At 35.5% G+C, this 23,917-nt stretch overlaps 1 protein-coding gene across 1 annotated transcript in view; it reads left to right on the top strand.

Moving 5' to 3' along the window:
* DARS1 (aspartyl-tRNA synthetase 1) overlaps window positions 1-23,917 on the top strand; it is a 67,083-nt gene that overhangs the window by 18,042 nt on the left and 25,124 nt on the right. The window contains exons 5-7 of the mRNA XM_061199516.1: window positions 18,245-18,347; window positions 21,288-21,368; window positions 22,381-22,440. Coding sequence (XP_061055499.1) covers window positions 18,245-18,347; window positions 21,288-21,368; window positions 22,381-22,440 — 244 coding nt within the window. The remainder of the gene's footprint in view (window positions 1-18,244; window positions 18,348-21,287; window positions 21,369-22,380; window positions 22,441-23,917) is intronic.

Here is a 23,917-nt window from a genome sequence, read left to right as displayed (position 1 = left end):
AAATGCTCTAACATGTTACAGCTTTTTACTTTGACACCAAAAAGGTTTAAAAAAAAAAAAAAGTAAAGTTTGCTTTTTTTCCCCCATAAAAGTTCTGGCTCAGGGTTCCTATAGAAGCTCATTGTTTTGTTCAATTTACAAGGGGCAGGATACAGAGATAGTGTAGTGGTTGGGCCTGCTGGAGCTCTAAGGTAATAAGAGTTGGTGATGTGGCTAGTTTTGTTTGCATGTTTTTCTCAATTTAATTGAAATTTTATTTCCATGATAATGATCAAAGAAGACTCAGAAAAATGGACAATTTTAAGTAGTAGAGTACTTCATAGGCATAAATATTTTTTAAAAGAAATTCAGTTGAGTAAATGTTACATTTTTTCTATTGATTGTTTTTAACATCTTTATTGGAGTACAATTGCTTTACAATGGTGTGTTAGTTTCTGCTGTATCACAAAGTGAATCAGCTATACGTATACATATATCCCTATATCTCCTCCCTCGTGCATCTCCCTCCCACCCTCCTTATTTTCTATTGATTTTTATCTCTGTTCTTTATATATATATATATGCTTTCAAAGATGAGTTAATATAGATAGAATTATCAATTTTAGAACTAGAAGGAGACTAAAAACTGATCTAATTTAATATCTTAATTTATGTTTGGGCCTTCCCTGACTCCTTCAGCACAGTGGTTTACATATAATGGATGCTTAGCAACTGGTTTTGGTTAACAGATTTATTTATCCAATTTAGTTTTATTGTATCATAGCAATACCTGCCCTCTGGTTTAAAGACTCCAGTGCCATTAATTACATCAATTTACTGATGTGCTCAGAGGTCTCAGTACCACTAGCCCTACCTCTCCCTATCTCGCAGTCCTGCTGCCCAGAGACTGTCACTCGCATCTCTTCTACCTGTATCATTTGGTGATTAGGTTTGCTGTTTTAATACCTAGTCCTTAAGGGTATATGCTTGTGGGGTGCATTTGTCACCTAGCCTTTTCAGGTCAATCTGTATCCTATGAAGTGGGACATAGTAAATGTGGTCCCTAGAAATAAACTTTGTCTACACAGAGAGCCCCTGAAAACCACAGACATATATGCTAAATTATATTTAATATACTGGAGAATACTGGGGAAAAGTCAACTTCGAGTCAACAAACTTTATGGCTTCTTTTATATAGTAAATTGGTTCTGAAAACTAATATATTAAGCTGATAGTTTCATATAGAATATATTTGTTTGTTAAACTGCATTATAACCTCAGTATTACATTCTTAAAGGATTATAGTCTGAAAGTCTTTTGGAAATCCCATTTACCCTTAATCACTAAGAGGCATTCTACTATCAAGAGAACAGTCAATTCATTTGATATCTCTAGAGGTAGACACGTTAAAGTAGTCCACAAATAGTCATTTCTTATTTTGGATCTTCTCAGAAACTCCTGGGACTTGACTGACAGCAATTGACCATATCAGATGTCAACCAAAGCTTACCAGCTGGAAAAGATACTTGCACACAGAACTTAGTTCACTAATGCCCTTATAATATATGTTAAAGAAAGGTTTTCATCTAAAAGGGATAGTGTATGGGTGATCTTTTTTTTAGAATAAGGGAAGAATTTAGATAATTTAACCTGGATTTCATAATCCTGAAGTGGATGGAACTCAATCAAGATCTAGATCTGATTTTAATCTTTTTGTTTTGTTTTTGTTTTTGGCTGCGCCACTTGGCTTGCGGGATCTTAGCTTCCCAACGAGGGATTGAACCCAGGCCCCGGCAGTGAAAGAGCCGAGTCCTAACCACTGGACTGCCAGGGGATACCTGAGATCTGATTTTAATCTTAATTCAGGTTTAACAATTAAGTTGTGACTTTGATTTCTTTTTTAAAGCAAAGAACATGTAGCTATTTTTAGTCCATTTAAAAAACTGGACTTTATATAATTAGTAATGTGTGGGAAAAGGTGGTTTCATAATAGAGCGGTTGCATATTATAAAGCCTTTGACTGGTTATATACAGGCGAATGGACCCAATTTTATACAGTAGGTTTAACATGTGGAACTTAAGTTACAATTATTTAACTTTTGGCACTACTCATATGTTAAGGTATCTATCCTGAGTAATTAACAATAAATGTGTTAATAGTTTTTGCTACCTTGTGAAAAAGGAAAATTCTCATGACTCTCTATGGTGAAAAATGATGAGTTTTTAATTTTTGTGGCTGGTTGATAAGATAATTTTCTTGGGAACATGATTTATTGCTCCTGGTATGTCAGTCAGCTTGTCTTTATGTGATTTTGCTATACTTCTAAGGTAGTTCAGAAATCCTGATCTTCCTTGGTAACAAGTCTAAAGCACATGTCCTTTCTGATAGAAAGGCAGTAGTATGATCTTATATTCAAAGTACCAATTTTTAAAGAAGAAAATCAAGAACAGAAAAATTTTACTTTGAAAATTACCTGCTCTATTTATAAATATAATAAATCAAGTGAAATTGTAATATAAATTCTATAGAACTTTTAGGAAAAAGATGTGTTGGTTTTTTTCTTCATCCTTCAAAATCCTTTTCTTAAAAAGTCCATACTTGCCAGAAGTTTCTTTTTAAGTGCTATTTTTATCTAAAATCTTTAATGGCTTCGTATTTCCAACCATGTTCAATATTAATTCTACCTGCTGGTTCCCCCTGTTATTTCCCACTATTTCTCAATATACATGCTTCAGATTGGGCAGTCTCTCCATGTCTACAATGACCTCTTTTCTAATTTTACTTCTTATTTTAAAGGCTTTAGTTTTATTCATTAAATCCTCATTCTTTGTCACTTAGCTTATTAAGCCCATGTTCTTCATGATCCTCACTGATTGGTTTCTCTTTTCATTTCTCTGGGGTCCACAAATGTGTTCTTGGGAGATTGGAAGTTTTAAAGTTACATAAGGATACTATGCCATATCATTTTATAGGCTAACTTACAGCAGAGAACTGCTGTGTAAATTGTGTTCATGCCAACTGAAGCCGATGATATCCATGTTCTGTACAAATGAAGATCTCACTGTAGTTTGAATAGTGACATGCTGACAAGTTGGGTTACTAGGTGGTACTTGGTAGTTAAGAAGTACTATGAACTTTAAAAGCCTGTGCCACTCAAGCATATTTATTGAATCCTGTTTTCATCTGTATAGGGGCAGCATATAACTAATAGTACAATAGTTTCCATACAAGGAAAAATGTTTCTATTTCCAGTTCTAGTATTTATCAGATTAGATACCCATTTGATTCAAATTTCAATTAACAATACTACATTATTAACTTCCACTGGAATAAGATAGTTTTATAAAATTATCAACTAATATTTTATTTAAATTGTCATTCTTGGTTGCTCTTTGCAGAACTTTGGTTAATTATGAGGCCTAATTATCCTGAGTCAACTTCGAAGTTAATGTTTTATGGAATTATGAACAAGCATTCTTCATATTACTAGTATTAAAATAAAAATACAGAAAATTAAATCTAGAACTGGTTATGAGGCTACAGCTTTATACAGTAAACCAAATGTCAGCAATTTAGTTTTAACAAACCTTAAATTAATATTGTTAATTTGAATTTTGTTGTTTTTAATATTTGTTTCAATTTTCTTTAAAAATTCGCTTTGAGGAGAGTTCCCTGGCTGTCCATTGGTTAGGACTCCACACTTTCACTGCCATGGGCCCGGGTTCAATCCCTGGTCTGGGAACTAAGATCCCGCAAGCTGAGCATCATGGCCCAGAAAAAAAAAAAGACTGTAAAAATTCGCTTTGATTTCAAGTTAAGGGCTATAACCATAAGGCATTTATTTCTACTAGTTTTATACTTGTAGGTATTTGAGTAACATGATAAAACTAATTTAAGTGTTTACTGAGGGTCCCTGATACTGCCAAGAGAGGCCACTGATCTATGCCATATTTAGTTGTGCTTAATTCTTACCAAGCTTATTTTGAACTTAAAATTCTTGGGGTTTTGGTGAAGAAAACTGAGTTCACAAAATAAGTCATCATAGAACTACTAGGATGATTTAAACCTTTAATTTCTACAAAGTGCCAATGGGCAATGGAGTGTAGTAGTGGGCCAGAGAGCCCAGAGAGTTGGCTCCTCACTAACTAGGCACATGACTTCATAAATTGTTTACTGTATGTTAGTCTTACTTCATTCTTTACAGCTAAGACCCTTCTTTGAACATTTTTATTTCTACTTGCCTGGGAAATATTAAAGTCTGAGATTGGGTGTGGCACTAATTCACTGTAATTGAAAGAAGTTACTTGACATATAAACCAAGCTTGTGCCTGTCTTGGAATTGGGATACAGATTTTTATTGTGAAAAGGTGGTTTATTATTTCAAAAAATATTTACACAATTGATGTTTTTTGGGTGCTGTTTTGATTTAACTGGCAAATATATGGTTTCTCATGTTTGGGCATTTTGAGTTCTTTGCCTCAATGAATTGTTAGTTTATATCATCAAAGCATTTTATGTTGGTACATTACTTGAAAAACTAGTATGTAGCAACTTTATAGCCTGTCCTCTTTTCAACTAATCTTTTATTTTACCTTGCCCAGGATTTTAAAATTATTAATTTGAATATGGGTAGCTATGTAGATCTGTGGAGCACATTTCTCATTGAGTACAGTAAGATTCAACAAATTATTTCTGACAACCAGAAAGCTAATAAGTTTGTTGCCAGTTTTGCTGAAAACCTTTAATACTCAAGTTTCTGTAAGTGTTTAAATTTTAATAGTTTTTGTTGCTATTAGAATATGTAAATATGAGAAAGAAAAGCTTAGAATATGTCTTTTTCACCGTTATTCATTTTTGAGGGGGAGAGGAGAAGGGGGTAAATAAGAATCAAATGGAAATCATTTTGAAATATATGAGCTATTGACTGCCTAAAATTATAATTTTATAATTATAAAATAAATTCTTATTTTATAAGAATTTATAATTTATAATTTTGGTCATCACCTAGCTTTCACCAACTCTCAAGTTTATCTGTACTATTAATAATAACAGTCAGCATATATCAATATAGTATAGGATTTCTTACATATTTTAGGCATTTATTGTGACAATCTAGCATAAAAAAGCACTTTGAGGGGCTTAAAACTGTGGTGCCTAAAACAATGTAAAATAAAAGGTAAAAACCACTATTCATACAAAGCTTATGCTGCTAACCTTCCATCATTATCTTGTGTATATTGAGTAGATTATATAAATTATGATGGGGTACTCTTCAGTGACCCCTGTAGAAGGTGCCTTATATTTTTTAAATGAAAGGCCATGGAAAAAAGCTCCCCCACACACACCTACACTTGGACTTTTATTGCATGTGAAATATTATTTTTAATATTTAAGAAACTTAATCTACAAATAAAATTTAGTATGATGATTGCCCTTACTTTATCTTGCCAAGCTTTCCAGTATCTACCATGAATTTTTATATTTATGGGGTGCACCCCAGTAAAGGTTCAGTGCAGTGGTCACCAGTAGCTTCCCTATCTCATGTACAGGGGAAATAACAGATTTGATTGTAACAGTAGCAGCAATAATAGCTAACTATTACTGTATACTAAGTATGGAGCTGCAGAGTGCCGTACTTGCATTTTCCCCCTTGGTCCTCATAGCAGTACTGTGAGGTGTGGATACCATTTTGTCTTTTTTTTTTTTCCTTGTCTATTCATTTTTTACAGATAAGAACATTGATACTTAAAATACTAAGGTCTCTTTGACTCTAGGCTCATGCTTCTGTGTCATCCTGCCTCTCTAAGATTATATAAGGATATTAGTTCAAAGCCCTCCACATTATATGTAGCTCACTTAGAATACAACCTTAATGTCATTGAAATACGTTGGTGACTGGGAAAGGGAAACCCTGTTGCTTTTTGCCTCAAAAGTATCTTTTCTAGAGTGTGCAGTTTATTCTGGTATATATCCTCAAGGAGTAGACAGCTATTTTTTTTCTTGAGGGTGATAATGACTTTTAAATACTGTCCCCAAGTTATTGAGAATGAAAACTGGTAAAAAATAATAATTTTGGTTTTAAAAAGTATAGCTGATTATAAAGTAATAAAAAAAGATTTTTGTGTTGTCATAAATTGATGCTAAAAACGGTTCCAAAGAAGGAATGAAATGTTTTTCTAACCATCAGTAATGCTAATGAGCTTGTCTCCTCTAGCATAAAGCAGTATTTGCCTTCCTAAGAAATCACCCCATTGTTAAAAAGCATGCAATAAAAACAGTGGGGTGGAGGGAAGGTAGTTAGAAAGTAGAGTTTCATGTTTGCAAAGACAGTTATTTTTCTTGAATAATTTTAATATAAAAATATTTGATAGCTATAATTATAAATATGAAACCTAAAACTCACTAGGCAAATTTACATCTTCTTTTGCTTAATCTGTTGCCTTTTCCTTATCATCATCAGCACTGCCACACAGGTCATCTTATACATATTCTTATCACTCTTGCTGTGAGAAGTAAAACACAAAGTCACTCAGCAAAGCAGCTGTGTGGTGTATGCAAGTGATGTGGAAATAAGACCACACTCAGAATTTAAAATAAGAATTTATCCTTTACCAAGATTCTGGACTCAGGAAGGAAATGAAAGAGTTTGGCTGGATAACTGATGCTGTTCCTTAACATATCACGCTCTTTGTAACACACTTGTACAAACTAAACTTCTGTCTGCTAGAATTGCTCTATTGTCAGCAAAGGAGGAGATCTTAGACATTGAGGTATGGGTGTCCTTTTGGGTTAACTTTTTGTAGAGTGGTGCTAATATTCAGTCATTTCTGTTACTGTAATAAATGCATTCCTAAAAAAATACTGTGCTGTGCAAAAGTATGAAATAAAAACCTGAAGGTTTATGCAGAAAATAGGTAAATAGCACAACAGTCAAAAACTTCAGGGACTTACCTGGCGGTCCAGTGGTTAAGACTCTGCGCTCCCAATTCAGGTGACATGGGTTTGATCCCTGGTTGGGGAACTAAGATCCCGCGTGCCACACGGTGCAGCCAAAAACAAAAACAACTTTCATCAGTGACATAGTTTTGTAAAAAGAACCTAATTTTATTAAAAACATAGAATAGTTTTATACATATTGAATGGTTGAGAAATACATGAATACAATAAATCTTTCACTTTATCTTTACAAAGACATACTGTTTCTGAGTGGAAGTGGGTATCAGAAGAGTTGCAGCTTGGAAATTATTATCAGGTGGTACAAGGAAGGCTGTCTGAAATTGGAAGGAAAGTTGGACCACCAGATGGGGATGGGTGTGGCTTGTAACGCAGGTCCATGTCTGAGGTGTGTGTGTTTTATGTATTCCTGTGTGGCTAAGTTCACCTGAGTACAGTTGTCTGCATTGACCTAGTGTTTCTCACAGGTGAAATCTGGTATAGACAAACACAGAATTCTCATTATGCTCAGATTGATACCTGATATATCAATTGTGTTGGAATTAATTCACATTTTCAAAACAAGTGTTAAAGCAAAACTCTACTCTTAAAAGAGATAATGATGCTTGCGCAGTGAGTGGGTCCAAATATAAGAGTCTTATCTGTTTGCTGACTGCTTATGTGTGGAGGTGAGGAAAAGAAAGAAGTGGAAAATGACTTCAGAGTTTCTAGTTTGAGAAACTGTGTGGAAAAGACACCATCAATCTGCAGTAAATTCCGAGGATGGGCTGGGACTAAGCACAGCTCACTCTCTGGAGCTGGATGGGCTCACCTTCCATTAGAGCACTTGGCCAGGGGAAGTGTGGATACTGAACAGGGGTGGGGTTCTGTTAGCAATGAAGAAGGGGAGAGGGATTTGGATAGACAGCTGTAGTATCTCCTAAACTTGCTTACTATGTTGAGTAAATTGGAGAGAAGTTCCAACCTTTTGAGTTCATGAAAAGCCCAAAGATTGAAATAGGTTGTTTTACTGAAACCGTTTTATTTTTCTGGCTGATAGGATTCTGCTCCTCCTATTCCAAGTCATCCTCTCATTCTAAATGTTTTCAAGTGACTATATGGAACAAGTTGGCCTTAAAATTCCTTACTTTTCCTCCCCTATCTTCACCATTGCTTCACTTTAACAGCTCACTCCTGTGGCCACAGCTTGGATTTTGCCCCTTCGAATTTCGTTTTAAACTCCAGTAGCCATTCTCTCTAACCATAATTTCCACCTTTCTACCTCTAATGCCTCCTAATCTTCTGTTGGACCTCATCAAGACTTGTAGTTTTTTAATCAATCTCCCCATTTTCTCCTAGTTTTTTCTGTCCCCTTTTGACCTCACACAACGCCAGTTCCATTCCTACAACTACTCTCACTGCATCCTTATCCACTGTTCTCTGTCTCTTTGTTTCTTTTGCCCTGCAGATGCCCTACTAACTCCCTGCCCCATATACTCTTGATCCCATAATCTAACACCAAGCTTAAAGAGTGTATTGTGTATTTGTGGCAGAACAGTTGATTTTTATTCCTCAGCTGGGCCCAGTAGAATATATTCCACTTTTGTAATGAAAATAGAGGTTTATAGGCCGCCTCTTTTCATTGTTTCACTGAACTCTTCAGGATCTCATTCCTCTTTATCCCTTAGTTTCTGAGTATAATTATAATAAGAAAATAAAAATTTGGAAAATTCTGTGAGTTTCATTGCTTAATATATTATCAGCCTTCTATTATGATTAAAAACAGCATATGAACAGCAACATATAAATGCTAGTGGCTTCTATTACTTATTAAATAAAGCAAAAATTCTTACTTATAGATGTTTTTAGCTTACTTTAGAAATTTGAGGATCAGTGAAACATGAGATAATTCAAATGAATATTTAGTAACACATTCACTTTGGGAGGCTAGCAGTTTAGTTAGTAAGCCAACTAACCATTCTGCTAGAATCTTTGGTTTGGAAAACAGCATAGCTAGAAATATGTTCGTGAGGAAAAGGCCATTTCTAATCCTCATTTAATTTTCATTCTGTCTTAGATCTTTTTTTATATTAAATGCTTGTAATTATCTTTAGTGCTAGGGGAGTGCCCAAGGACTGTTTATTTATTCTCAAGGTATTTCCGTCTTGAAGGGCAACCCAAAGAGACTGGACATTTAAAACATGTGAACTCCTACACAAAAAAGTGGGAGAAATAATGGTATTTATATGTTAATTCCATGAGGCCCTACATTTAACTCTATTCCCTCTGGCCATATACCAGGTGGAAAAAAGCAAGGACTCCACTATTAAAAATATCAAATCAGATAGTTCCAGCTGGGGTTTCCTAATCATTTAAGAGGCAAACTATGAGGTCACTTTTAATATCTTAAATAGATAACTATCTTAGCATTTACTTTAGATATTAAATCTGAGGTATTTATCTTTCCCTTACTGACTAGATTGTACCACTAGCAGTTTCTAGCTTTTTAGTATTTTCCTTAAGAGCGACATTAAAGCTTAATATAGGGTCAATTTTCCCCAAATTATCTTTCCTAGGAATATCCAATTCATCAAAATACTAATCCGAAAAGTTGACTCACTAATTGGATTTAAGTGCCACAGGACTCTTCAACACATTATTTTAATCAATTTGTTGGAAAGATCAATTTTCTCATGGTTAAATGCATACAGAAATGAAACAACTAAATGAGTTACATGGGAAGGTTGGCACATCTCATTCCCTAGAGATCTTTAAGAACGGATTCTTAATTGTGTATCTGAAATGGTTTGAGGTCTTTAAATGAAATTTGTCTAGAAGCAGGAAGATGGGATACCTATCCAGGCCAGTGTTTCTGGATCCCCATCTTATGTTGACATTAATGTTCTATCTAATGTTTAGTAGCTGGTGTTTGAGCTGAGGCAAGAAGTCATCCCTTTTTTCCTTTTAAAATTATTGTTTCTTTAGTGCCATTTAAAAATAATGAGCAGAGTAGTTTGTGTTAGTTATGGTTGAGCCTTGAAAAGACAAGTTTTTTTAAAGGTGGCCCTGTAGGCCTTTTTGTATTGACTGTTATTAAGGACTGTAGTGAATGTAAACTGTATTCACTATAGTGAATGTAAACGCAGGTTTTTAAGTTTAAAATTAAAGCGTTGTAAAAGGCTACAGTTCATTTGAAGAGCAGGTGTTAAAAACTGAATTTTGCTATTCATGCTTATGTAACACCTCCCACCCCTAGCATAGTGATGTTCGGATTCTGAATAAAAGGCTTATTCAGGCTTTAATATTTGTATATGTATGTATTTTTTTTCTTCATATTAGTCATTGTGGTTAGGTTATTTATTGGTAGCTTGTGAGTCACAAGTATGTTTCTCATTCTCTAATGAGTCACCTAGCTATATACAAGTTTATTTTCTTTCCTTTCTAGATCTTTCACCTGAAAATAACTATTTTACTTACTTGGTAGGTTAAATTTTCAGTTTGCATGTTAATTTTTAGAACTGTAAATATCAAAATAATACTCAGAAGAAGGTTCATTGATTTAGAAAACTTTTATTAGCACCTGCTCCAGTCTAGACACTGCTAGGCTCGGGTATTCAGTGACTCTGTATATCACATAAGGAACTTAATTTGGGAACAGGACAAAAAATAAACAAACAACTGCATGCAGAGGCATGTTACAGGTCCTATGATGGAAGTATATGTATATATCATCCACAATTGAGGCCCAGAGGGTGGTGGGCATTTGGGTACCCCTTGAGCATCATGTGGATAAGTTGGTGAACATAGGCGAGGTTATTATAGTGTTCTGGATTGCAGCTCTTTGAACAACTGTACCTAGATAGTTTATACCTCTTTGTTGGAATGAGGTACTTATCTATTGGATCAGAAACAGAACTCCTATATTGGCCCTGTCCAGTTCAACATTTGTATTGAAAACTTTGATAAATATGTGCTTTAAAAGTAGGTCTAGGGCTTCCCTGGTGGCGCAGTGGTTGGGAGTCTGCCTGCTAATGCAGGGGACGCGGGTTCAAGCCCTGGTCTGGGAGGATCCCACGTGCCGCGGAGCAGCTGGGCCCGTGAGCCACAACTGCTGAGCCTGCGCGTCTGGAGCCTGTGCTCCGCAACAGGAGGGGCTGCGATGGTGAGAGGCCCGCGCACCGCGATGAAGAGTGGCCCCCACTTGCCGCAACTGGGGAAAGCCCTCGCACAGAGGCGGGGACCCAACACAGCCAAAAATAAAAATTAATTAATTAATTAATTAATTAATTAATTAAAAAAAAAAGAATTTATAAAAGTAGGTCTAAAATCTGGTGTCAAAAGTTCCTAGTTTAAAAAAAAAAAGAAAAGTTCCTAGTTTATGGGATTAATTCTTCTAAGTTAAATATAACTTTAAGTAATAACTTTATTCTCTTTTATACAAAGATTCTGATGTATATATGTTGAGGCTGGCAACAACAGAACATCAAGATACATCAGCGTTACCGGAGAAGGCAGTATGATTCTTGGGCATTTTGAAAACTATTTGTGAAGGGCCTGTTATTTTCAGTTTCTTTCACATAAGCTATAAAGGAATCTGGCAGCTCATGAGCTTCTAAAAATAAGAATGCATTATTTCAAAGTGTGCTGATGTTGCATTCTGGAGTATTTAAAATTTGGTGCTAATTTGTGAGTCTGTAACAGAACTGTCGAGTGCAGTAATCAGTACATGATCTTACTAGCTGTGTGATCTCGGCCTAATTACTTGACCTTTCAGAGTCTCAGTTTTTCAACTATAAATTGTTAGTAGCACCTACCTTGTAGGCCTTTGTGAGGTTTAAGTGAGATGATATATGCATAAAGCACTTCACACAGGAACTGGAACATAAAAGGAAATTGCCAGAGTGACATGGGAATAATAATACTTTAGGTATTTGTATATATTAAGATCAATTTCATTTGAGCTGTAAAAATAAAACTGCTTCTTCAACCTTAAATACAGAGAACATGAACAAAACTAATGTAGAAGAATGACACAAAATTTATGATGCATTCCATATTTTTTGCAAATGAGAAAAAATGTGGAGGAGTGTAGTAAACAGTGATTATAGGAAGAGGGGCTTGGGTATATGATGGGGAACTTAAAATTTTAAATTTACACGTTATTTAACATTGGAATTGTTAACAATAAAAAAGTATACTCTTTTACAATAAAAAAATAAGTTTTTGAAATAATGTTTAGAAAACACTGTTTAAAAAATAACTTAAAAATATAAGAGCAAACCTTGCCATTTTCCATCCCTCACTGGTGAGGGGTAGTGTGAATTGGGGGTGATTATTCTTTGTTCTCCAAGAGGACTTGTCAGAGTCAGAACCTCACACTGGGACCCAGTGACAAAAAAATAGATGAAGTACTTCTTTCCCAGATCTATTTCTCCACCATTTATATGCAAGATGGTGACCTCTTTGACTAGAGTCCCATACTGTTAAATTCCTTTTCACCTATAAATCAGCTACCCACACCAACAGCCTTTTCTCAGTCATTGTGATTCTTATGCCCTATCCCAGTGTTCTCCAAAGTGTGATTTGCTCAAGATTACCCACTGAAGGAAAGAAAATAATCAAACTTCTATTTCTTTCCTTTCCTTCCTTTCTTTTTGATCTAAAAGTGTAAGAAAAAATTTGAGTTTTTCTAATAGTTAATTTATAAACACTGGGCTTATCACTTGGATTGCATCTCAGAAGGTCACATGTCACCTATAGCATGTGAGGCCTCTGAAGGAAGACTGCAGGAGTCCAGTAACACAAAGGAGCTAACACTGGTACCCCAACCCTCTGGTTCACTTTCAGCATATTGTAGCCAATTGAAGCTTACTGTGCCTGGCTAACTGGTTTGGGGGGATTATATTTATTTATATTTATTAAAATAACAGACTGACCCTCAGAAAATGGACAAAGGATTTCTATCAAGAGACTATAGAATGAAGATAAAACTTAAAACATACGCGCAACAAGAAAATGTTAACACTGACACTTACAGTGTGGGATCTTTGTATCAGCCATATTATGAAGTGGTGGTGGTGGTGGTGTTGTTTTAATGATAATCCAATCAGATCTGACAAGATTTCAGTACTCCCCTAGCTAGATAGAAATTATCAGGAAAACTGTGTGAAGTATGGATTTGCTATTGCTAATTATGGATCATTATTGCTCATTATGAATCTCTCCCCAAGTTTATATTTGCCTAAAGGTAATATTTACGTTTAGTATTACATGTATATAATTTTAAAATAAATAAAATATGTATATTGAGGTGCATACTCCCCATTTTTTTTACTGGTAAAGTAAATCAAATTATCAAAAATGTTTGTAGATAGCTGCTCAACCCTATAGTTGATATATTAACTATAGCTATCATTATTAAGCCTATATATGAGGTTAATGTCTATCTATTAACCCTATAGTTTATATATTTAAATATTCTCTCCTTTTTGAAACATGTTACTTCCTTGGACCGCTAATGCCATTCATTTAGTTTTTTGGGGGTTTTTTTTGTCTCTTCTTCTCTCCCACCTAGAGTTCTGTCATGATCTTCAGCATTTCTGAAGGATAGTAAACAATAGGTATAAGTGAGATTTGCCCCCCAAAAACTGATTTGTGTGACAAAACCAAGAAGTAATTCCAGATAAGTTGTTTTAAGATTGTTTCAGGCAGTGCTGATTTTGAAATGTGTTTATAACCCCTACGTCCTTACCTTGAGTAGTCAATTTGAAGAGGCCAGTATTGGATAAATTCTGCTGTATTTGATAAGAAACGGATGAATTCTGCTGTATTTGATAAGAAATCAACCCTAATGTTTCATAGTCAAATTTTGTGCATCTGTTTTTTTTAAATCTCTTTACAGTGCATAATACCCACTAGGTTTGCAGTGTGTATGTGATGATATACGACATTAAAGAATAAGGCAGTACTCAGTAGTGCATTATTTTAGACTATGAAGCTTACTTCCTTCAAGTACTGAAACTATTTTGACAACTTTAACAGAATCTTTGAAGCCTGTTTTTTTACATTCTTCCTTTTTCTTAATGACACAAGGCCACTATTGTGAACGTCTATTACTGTGCTAGATTATAATGTGTTGTTTGCCACTTTCATGTTTTTGTTTGTTTTGCTTTGTTTTTTAATATATATTCTTCAGCAGTCAACTGTTACTTAATATAACAGTTGTGCCTACTTCTAATAGTTCCAACAAACTATTTTTTAGTTTGTTGCTTCTTATGTAATATAGACATGAAAACTTACAATCAAGATTGATAGAACTACAGATAACGGAAGTATCCCTGTGGTTATTAGGGAGGCCCTAAATAGTAAACCGTATGGCACTCGTGTTGGAAAGATGGTATTTTATTCCTTCAGATAACTGAGTACTGTTTGTTTTTTTCCCCAAGTTGCGTGTTTTATAATTGCTTCAGTAATTCATACATTATATCATTTGCTTAAAAATTGAAAAAGCCCACAAACTTGATAGCCCACTCAAAATCTTTTTATAATATACTTTATATAAAGAATGGTGATTTTACAATTTTTTATCCCCTAAAGGCAGTTTACGTTCAAAGTAAACAAATGAAATTGAACGGTTGACAGTTCCTAATAGATGACATAAAATCTTTTGTGCTTATTAAGGCATTTTTAATATCAAGGTTCTACTAATTTTATTTGTAGAGTGATTCCTTATATGCAGGGGGTAAAAGGGTGGTTGGAAAATGAAAGAGGTGTAAAAAAACGCTGTGACAGTGTGTTTTGGGAGGTGTTGGTAGTAATAAAAATAGCTGACTCAGCTCTTGAAAAGATATGTTTAATTTACTTCATCCATTTCTCCTACTATAAAGTAGTTCCCAGGAAGCTCCCAGGAGCTTCCACCATGGATTTTTTTTTTTCCTGCCATATCGTCTATAAAAACCGAAGGCTTTTAGTTGCCTGTTAGACATAACAAGACATAGTGACATGTTAGTTTCAAAATGTAAAGCAGACTTTAATAGGATCTTTTTATGGCAGCAGTCAAGCTGTAGTCTATACACAATATAGTATTAAGCCATCTTAACACACAGTGTCAGTTAAAATCATGTTAGACTTTTTCTACAAAGTGGAATTTTATCCTTCTATTGGCAGTTAGCTTATTCAAGTATTCCAATACCTCTTGTATTGAGTCTAATTATACACACACGTATACACATAAAGCCCGCATAATCTTTTACTAGTTTTAACTAACAAGTTCTAGTCTGACCCTTTTTCATAAATTTGACTCTTTTTAATTTTGTTTTAATGTTTTCTTTTCTGAATTCATTCACATCAACAATAGGGATAGATAGATATAGATGAGGATATAGAGATAGAGATATTAGAACTAAATTATTTTACCAAGATCTAAGTCTACTATTCTATTAATAGTATATAGCTGCTAGAAATAATACAGAGAAATACTGAGATTGGAAGGGCAAAAAAATTAATTATAGGAATCTTCTATATCTAGTTAATCCTACCTTCTTTCTGATTTATCCAGTAGAGCAATTTGTGATAGCAGAAGTTTAGCTTTGGCCCTAGCTTAGAAATATGTCAGGTTTTCAGAAGTTCTTTTGTGAGTTGTTCAGTACGGGAAACAATGTTTAAACTAGTGGTAGTTTTCTAGTCTAGCTGATCACGTATTTTGGCACATAATATTGAATTAATGAACTAAAGGTAGTCTTAGTTTCAAGTTTCAGGTTCTGGATAAAAGGCGTCATCTGGTTACTTTTGAGAGAGGAAGAAAAGAAAATTTTGTTTTCTTTGATTGGACTGTTAGCTAGCCTTGGGCAGTGTATTTGACCACATTCCAGCTTTTTGGAAGGACACTCGCTTAGTGCTCAATCCTTAAGAGTAGATGTGTTTAACGTGAAGTTGGCTTGAAGAAAACTTCCTGATAATGGAAGGCCTCTTAATAGGGAGTCCAAGGGGGTGAGGTAAGAGAACCAAGTGGGTCAGAGACATAGCCAGACTGTCTCAGGGTGGGGCTCTAGTAGGGGCAGGTCAGGTTACTCCATGAAGTAATACACTGATCAGTAAGGAAGAGAAAACCTTCCTCATAGAAACATGTGAGATAAGCAACAGAATTCTCACAAGGTCTGAATTATATACTCAGGTATCAAGCTTACCCATGCAAACAGATGAAGCAATGGTAGGTGGCAGTCATACTGAAGAAAGATACAACGACCCCAGATTCCCAGTATTAGAAGGCCCTTTTATCAATAAACTGAAGCCTCTTGATCCCCTCATGTCTCAGAGGAGTCTTATTTTTAGTTCACCAACCACCTCTTTTACCATAATAAATTTTGAGTTTCTTCAGTACACAAGATTTTTAGCTAGATATTAGGTGATAGGTCTAGTGCAGAAGATTTATGAGAGTGCAAGAGATATGTGTACTGTTGATTTTTTTTTTTTAAGGTAGTTGGTAACAGACATAGAACTCCAGGCAGTGTAGCAAAGTGAAAATTTTTCTGTCTTAGTTCACTATTTTTCACCTATTATCTTCATTATGATCCTTTAACAACCCAAATGTTTGTTGAAATGGATTGTAGTGTTCTCCTGTGTAAAATAAGTATTGTTAGATTTCTGGAATCTTGTCAAATCGCACCACAACTACTAAGGACCCAGTTCCTTATCAGAATGAATAGACTTTTTCTTAGGAAAGTTATATCTTGTTGTTGCTTTGCTTTGTTTAGATTCTGGTCATCCATCTTGCAGGATTTTAAGTAAGGACTTGAGCCATGAGACCATAACACAAAAGTTAACTGGGGCTTATGACAGCAGATAAACAGGGAGTCCAGGACAGATTTTCCTAATCCATTTTTGCCCTTTCTGTTATGCCAGCTGCCGCAGGAAATCCACTCTCTCCCAGTTGTCACTTCGGCATTTTTCTTCCTTCCGTCTCTTTTCAACTCACTTCTACAGCTCCAGTTACCACCTGAGAGTTTTTTTTTTTTAATAAATTTATTTATTTGTTTGTTTGTTTATTTATGGCTGCGTTGGGTCTTCGTTGCAGTGCGCAGGCTTCTCATTGCGGTGGCTTCTCTTGTTGCAGAGCCCAGGCTCTAGGCGCATGAGCTCCATTAGTCATGGCACGCAGGCTCAGTATTTGTGGCACACGGGCTTAGTTGCTCCGTGGCATGTGGGACTTCCCGGACCAGGGCTCGAACCCGTGTCCCCTGCATTGGCAGGCGGATTCTTAACCACTGTGCCACCAGGGAAGTCCCTGCGAGTTTTAATTAATAGTTTTACATGGGGTTAGGCCAATTGAGCTGCCATCATACCGACATCACTCTCCAAGATCTGAAAGTTAAATCTTATCCTTTTCCACAAATGTACTATGACACAAGTAATGAATTATCTCAGAATTTGAGTGTCTGGTGTTCAAAATTCAAGTTTGTTGTAGAAAAACTGGTCAGGAGATGCATTTATTTTATTCTTAGTATATATTAAGCTTCATATAGATATTCTTAAATAGAATTACACAATCCAATAGGCTATCTGTCACAAATCCAATGACAGTGTGTACTCAGAAACTATAGGCAATGAGGATTTAATTGCAGCACCCTAATGTCCTCTTATTACCTTGAAATCTTTTCAGTTGACCTTCTTCTATTATTTAATTCCGTTACATACCAGTAATTGCATTTACTGAAGCCAGTGTTTCTCCTTATAGGAAATGCTGATCTTAGTAAATTTCAACTATAGACAGGGAAATGTTCTTTAATAAATAATTGAGGACTTCCCTGGTGGTCCAGCAGTTAAGACTCCAAGCTCCCAATGCAGGGGGCCTGGGTTCGTTCCCCGGTCAGGGAACTAGATCCCACATGCATGCCGCAACTAAGAGTCTGCATGCCACAACTAAGAGTCTACATGCCACAACTAAGATCCCACACATGGCAGCGAAGATCCTGCGTGCTGCAACTAAGACCTGGCGCAGCCAAATAAAATAAATAAATATTAAAATAAAAATAAAATAAAAAAATAATTGAAAGACCTTTTTCACAGTTCAGTGCTGGTCCTGTTACCTCTGATGTCTAGCGTATTTTATACATGGTAACTAAATTATGGAATCTGGAAAATCATCTCAAGAAATCTCACAAGGTGTGCTACATAGTAGCTTATTGTAAATAGGTTAAAGAGACTGGCTTTATCTCAAGTGGCTTACTATGTTAAAGAAGAGTTTAATATATTCAGCTTTACTGTTGCAACACCAAATGAATTCTGACACCTCTGATGAGATGATTAAAGTTGGACATTTTTTTCTTTCGACAGCATTAACAAAGAGAGCATCATAGATGTGGAAGGTGTTGTAAGAAAAGTGAATCAGAAAATTGGAAGCTGTACGCAGCAAGATGTAGAGTTACATGTTCAAAAGGTAACTTTTTTCAAAATATAAAATTGTATGCAGAAATAGATGAACTAGTTCTTATCACTAGTCACATCAAGTCTATATGTTCTTTTTTTTTTTTTAAATTAATTTTTGGCTGCATTGGGTCTTCGTTGCTGTGTGCAGGCTTTCTGTAGTTGTGGTGAGCGGGGGCTATTCTTCGTTGCGGTACACAGGCTTCTCATTGCGGGGACTTCTCTTGTTGTGGAGCACGGGCTCTAGTCTAGGTGTGCAGGTTTCAGTAGTTGTGGCACACGGGCTCAGTAGTTGTGGCTTGCGGGCTCTAGAGCACAGGCTCAGTAGTTGTGGCACACGGGCTTAGTTGTTCCACGGCATGTGGGATCTTCCCGGACCAGGACTTGAACCCGTGTCCCCTGCATTGGCAGGAGGATTCTTAATCACTGCACCACCAGGGAAATCCCTATATGTTCTTAATAATTAGAGTTGATACAAAATATTGAGATTTATAAATTGATTACTGACTCAATTAGCTTTTGTTATATAACAAACCACCTCAATACTTAGCGACTTAAAACAATAAAAACATTTATTTGCTCATGATACTGTGCAGTTTGGGAATGAGGGTCAGCCTATCTGGGATGGCTCATCTGCGCCACATGACATTGCCTGGGGTCACTGATATTTCTGGGACATCTCCCCGTGGCCTCTCCTCATCCAGCAGGCTTGCCCAGGCTTGTTGACATGGTACATCTACCATAGTCACATACGGAAAAGTATAAAACACATCTAAAAAGCTTTATTCACTATTATGAACCTATTTTGCTGTGAACTTTCTTTTAATGATGTACTTCTGAAGGTTGGTTAGTTATACTAACTCTTAATCATTATATTTCCTTATAATCATTGTATTTCTAATATTTTACAGTATAAAGAAGTCAAGAGACTATACTATATTGGACTTACATTCCAGCAATAACTTTTTCATACAAGATTTATCCCACATAATTTTCTTAGACATAAAAACTAAAAATGCTCACCATCATTGACTTTTAAAATCTTATAAGTGAACTCACATGTATTTAATACTATTGAAATAATCCTGCAATTTTGAACCTGCAGTCTCAGATCCAGGTCTAGTTTATATCTACAATATTCATCATTGAATTTCTCTTACACAGTAGTCCTTTCCCATCCTTACCCCTGTGTGTGTGTGTGTGTGTGTGTGTGTGTATGTGTATAGGCGCGTGCGTGAGCGCGCACGCATATATGGGATAGAACAGACAGACAGATGCAGAAAGACAGATTCATCCATACACAGTAATTTGGGAGTAAGGTTGTATTTAATTGAAATTGACTGTCATGGAACTCTTCAAGACTTAGAAAATCTTGTAGTTTTTACTGACCTAACTTGCCAAATTACTTTGTTCTCTTTGTGTAAGTCTTATTTCAAACTAACCCCACCAGGAAGTCTGCAACCTAGTAAAGGCAAACTGACCTAAAGGTGTGCTGACCAAAAAAAAAAAAAAAAGACCCTATCTTCGAATAACATGTTTTTCAACACTTGAATAAATAAGATTTTAGTGAGTAGAGCAAGTAAATGTATTTTTTAAATATTCTAATTATCTAGTATTTGGTTCAACCTTAATAAACGTTAAATATAAAGCCTAAAGAGCTTACCCACAAATTTTGCCTGAATAAAAATAAAGTATCTCACAAAGCATAAAATATTGTATACTAAATAGAATTTTATAATAAGCAGTGACTCTCTTTTATCATTTATTTATTCAGCCAGCATTTACTGAGTGTATACTTTGTGCCAAGCACTATGTGAAGTTCTGGGGATGAAAGCGTTCACGACCTAATGAAGGAGATGATGAATTTCTAGTAGTTAGAAAAATGAAAGAGGTAGCTGTCCAGTTCTCCAACTTTGCATTGGAGATCAAGTTTCTGTTAACTCATCAAAGGGAAGCATGACAACTTGGGTATAGGGGGGTGGTGACAAATAATTCTATTTTAATGCTATGAAGAGGACTGGAGTATCCTTCTGATACTTTTTCTTGAAGTGTCTGAGCTGAATGCTAAATGTGATTTACCAACTGGAAGAATAATTTCCTTTCTGGAATTAACTAAATAAGGTCTATTTCCCTCTTGCGCTTTAGCAGGTTTTCCAGGCATAGTTGGGAATAGCTAATAGGGTAACATGATTTTTTAAGAGTGGCTAAAAAAACTCAAGCTCATTCTTTATGACTTAACTGCTTTTTAGCACTAAAATGTGCAGTTAGTGTGAGTGAATATTGAGAGATTTTAACACCATAAAGGAACACCTTCTACAGCAGCTCCCAACCAGGAGAGCAGCAGGAAATGAGCTATAACATACTTGATGAAAGAAAGCAGTAAGGGATATTTAGAAAACGAATGAGGAAAGGAAAGAGAGGTACAGCAGAATTGAGCTGACTTTGGTCCTAGTGGTAGAAATGGCCAGATGCTGTTAACAATTATAATAACTTATTTGTTAATGGCTCCTCAGACGAGCAAAATGTTTTCTTATTCATTATTCCATTTGATTCTTACCTCAGACCTTATTTTACAGAAGACTGTTGAAGCACTAGGTAAAGTGATTTGCCTAACAACAGCTTTTATGTGACAAAGAGAGGCCTTAAGCCAGACCCCTCGACTCCAGTTATTACTTATTTAAGACATTGGTATGCACCTTAGAGTTTACAAAGTATTTGTACCTATGTTATCTCATTTGACTATTCCAGCAACCCAGGGATGTACACAAGAAATATTATTATCCCCATTTTATACATGAGAAAACATGTACCATCTTTGATTTTAGCAAGTAGTTTCAGTTAAAGATGTATGCAAACATTGTTTCTCATGTTAAGTCAACTGTAGATTTTTTTTAAACAAAAGATAACAGGTTTTGTGTGTTTCTTGATATTTTTGGTGATCTCTCACTTTCAGATTTATGTGATCAGTTCAGCTGAACCCCGCCTGCCCCTGCAGCTGGACGATGCCGTTCGTCCTGAGGTGGAAGGAGAAGAGGTGAAAATTACACTTTTGAAATAATGTGTTTCCTCTGTATGTTTAGTTTGCAAAACGTTGAAAACTTGATGTGCTACTTTTGTAGGAAGGGTACCTATGATTTGATTTGAGCTTCATTTTTATTTAAACGTACTCTTACATTAACAATTCTCAAACTTTTTGGTCTCAGGATTCCTTTACATTCTTAAAAATAATTGACCCCACAAGCTTTTGTTTTTGTAGGTATACCTATCAATATTTGCAGTATTAGAAGTTAAAACAAAATTTTTAATATTTATGACATTATTAAAAATAATATAATTAGATTATGTGTCTGTGTATTCCTATATAAATAATAAAAACAGTAACATTTTATGAAAAGTATTTTCAAAAACAAAAAATAATTTACTGTCAAGAGTGACATTGTGTCACATGTCTACATTGTTGGTAATATCTGGTTCAATACACAACAATTAGATTTTCATATCTGCCTCTACATTCATTCTGTTGTGATAGCACACATCATGAAGCCTTTGGAAAATTTCTCAGTATAGTCAGGAAAAAATGAGAGTGAAAATGTATTATTATGAAAAATAGATTTGACTTAACAGACTCCCTGAAAGTGTATCGGGTACCTTCACTGGTGCCCTGAACATACTTTGAGAACCACTGTTCTATGTCAGCTTTTATCTGTTCTTTCACTCTTCAACCAGCAGGTAAAATCCAGGGATCAGTGAAGGTGCCGGTTGTTAATTATTCTGATATCCCAGTAATGAGTCAAGGGGTTTTGGGGCAGGAGGTGGAAAAAAAGCATTAACCTCACTTCATTCTCATTTCTCTTCTTTCCAGCTCTTTCTTTTAACAATAACTTCTCTCTGGCTCCACTTCTTGTATCTTGGATCTTTGATTTGGGGGTATAACATGAACACACATGAACACACCTGTTCTTACTTAAAAATTAACATGGCTTCTGCAAGTGTTGTTTGTGTCCTTAAAAAAATTAGTAAAATCTGTTTTTTCATCTTTTTTTTAGGAAGGAAGAGCTACTGTTAACCAAGATACAAGATTAGACAACAGAGTCATTGATCTTAGGGTATGCCTCATTTGTTTATTTAGTGAGATGATTGTGCTGAAATCAAAGCGGGCAAGGATACCATACCTGACTCAGGTTTATAGAAAAAATCGGCATTTGCCCGTATGCAATATGATAATACAAGAAGTAATTTACCTTTCTGACTGACCCTTCCCCTAAAAAGAATTGTAGGCAACAAGGACAGTTGAGTAATAGTTCACAATATACTGACTTGCTTCATGTTAAAATGACAAAGGAACATGAAGCTAATCAATGGTCTTGCTTCCAGGTAGTACCTGTTTCAAACAAGGTAGTCAGCAAGTGAAAACATAACCATTAATATCACTACAAAATTGTGAAAGAAGTTATGTGTACATTTTAGAACGACCAGGTGGAGATTAGTAGTTAATTCCTCAACTCTTTGAATTTGATCTGAGCACAGAGTTAATAATAATAACAAAGAAGTTGTTGTCCCTGATGGTTTATATAGTAATCTCATAGGTCTTCTGTTTCCCTTTCTGGTTTGGTTGGAAGTGAAAGAGTTCAGTGGTTTCATCATTGTAGTAAAACCAATGTCATCTCTCTTTCTTTCTTTTTTTTTTTTTTTAAACATCTTTATTGGAGTATAATTGCTTTACAATGGTGTGTTAGTTTCTGCTTTATAACAAAGTGAATCAGTTATACATATACATATGTTCCCATATCTCTTCCCTCTTGTGTCTCCCTCTATCCCACCCCTCTAGGTGGTCACAAAGCACCGAGCTGATCTCCCTGTGCTATGCGGCTGCTTCCCACTAGCTATCTATTTTACATTTGGTAGTGTATATATGTCCATGCCACTCTCTCACCCTGTCACATCTTACCCCTCCCCCTCCCCATATGCTCAAGTCCATTCTCTAGTAGGTCTGTGTCTTTATTCCCGTCTTGCCACTAGGTTCTTCATGACCTTTTTTTTTTTTCCCTTAGATTCCATATATATGTGTTAGCATACTGTATTTGTTTTTCTCTTTCTGACTTACTTCATTCTGTATGACAGACTCTAACTCCATCCACCTCACTACAAATACCTCCATTTCATTTCTTTTTATGGCTGAGTAATATTCCATTGTATATATGTGCCACATCTTCTTTATCCATTCATCCGATGATGGACACTTAGGTTGCTTCCATGTCCTGGCTATTGTAAATAGAGCTGCAATGAACATTTTGGTACATGACTCTTTTTGAATTATGGTTTTCTCAGGGTATATGCCCAGTAGTGGGATTGCTGGGTCGTATGGTAGTTCTATTTGTAGTTTTTTAAGGAACCTCCATACTGTTCTCCATAGTGGCTGTATCAATTTACATTCCCACCAACAGTGCAAGAGGGTTCCCTTTTCTCCACACCCTCTCCAGCATTTATTGTTTCTAGATTTTTTGATGATGGCCATTCTGACTGGTGTGAGATGATATCTCATTGTAGTTTTGATTTGCATTTCTCTAATGATTAATGATGTTG

The sequence above is a fragment of the Eubalaena glacialis genome, chromosome 1, assembly GCF_028564815.1.
Source record: "Eubalaena glacialis isolate mEubGla1 chromosome 1, mEubGla1.1.hap2.+ XY, whole genome shotgun sequence".
NCBI classification, from domain to species: domain Eukaryota; kingdom Metazoa; phylum Chordata; class Mammalia; order Artiodactyla; family Balaenidae; genus Eubalaena; species Eubalaena glacialis.
This window is presented reverse-complemented; position numbering and strand designations above follow the sequence as displayed.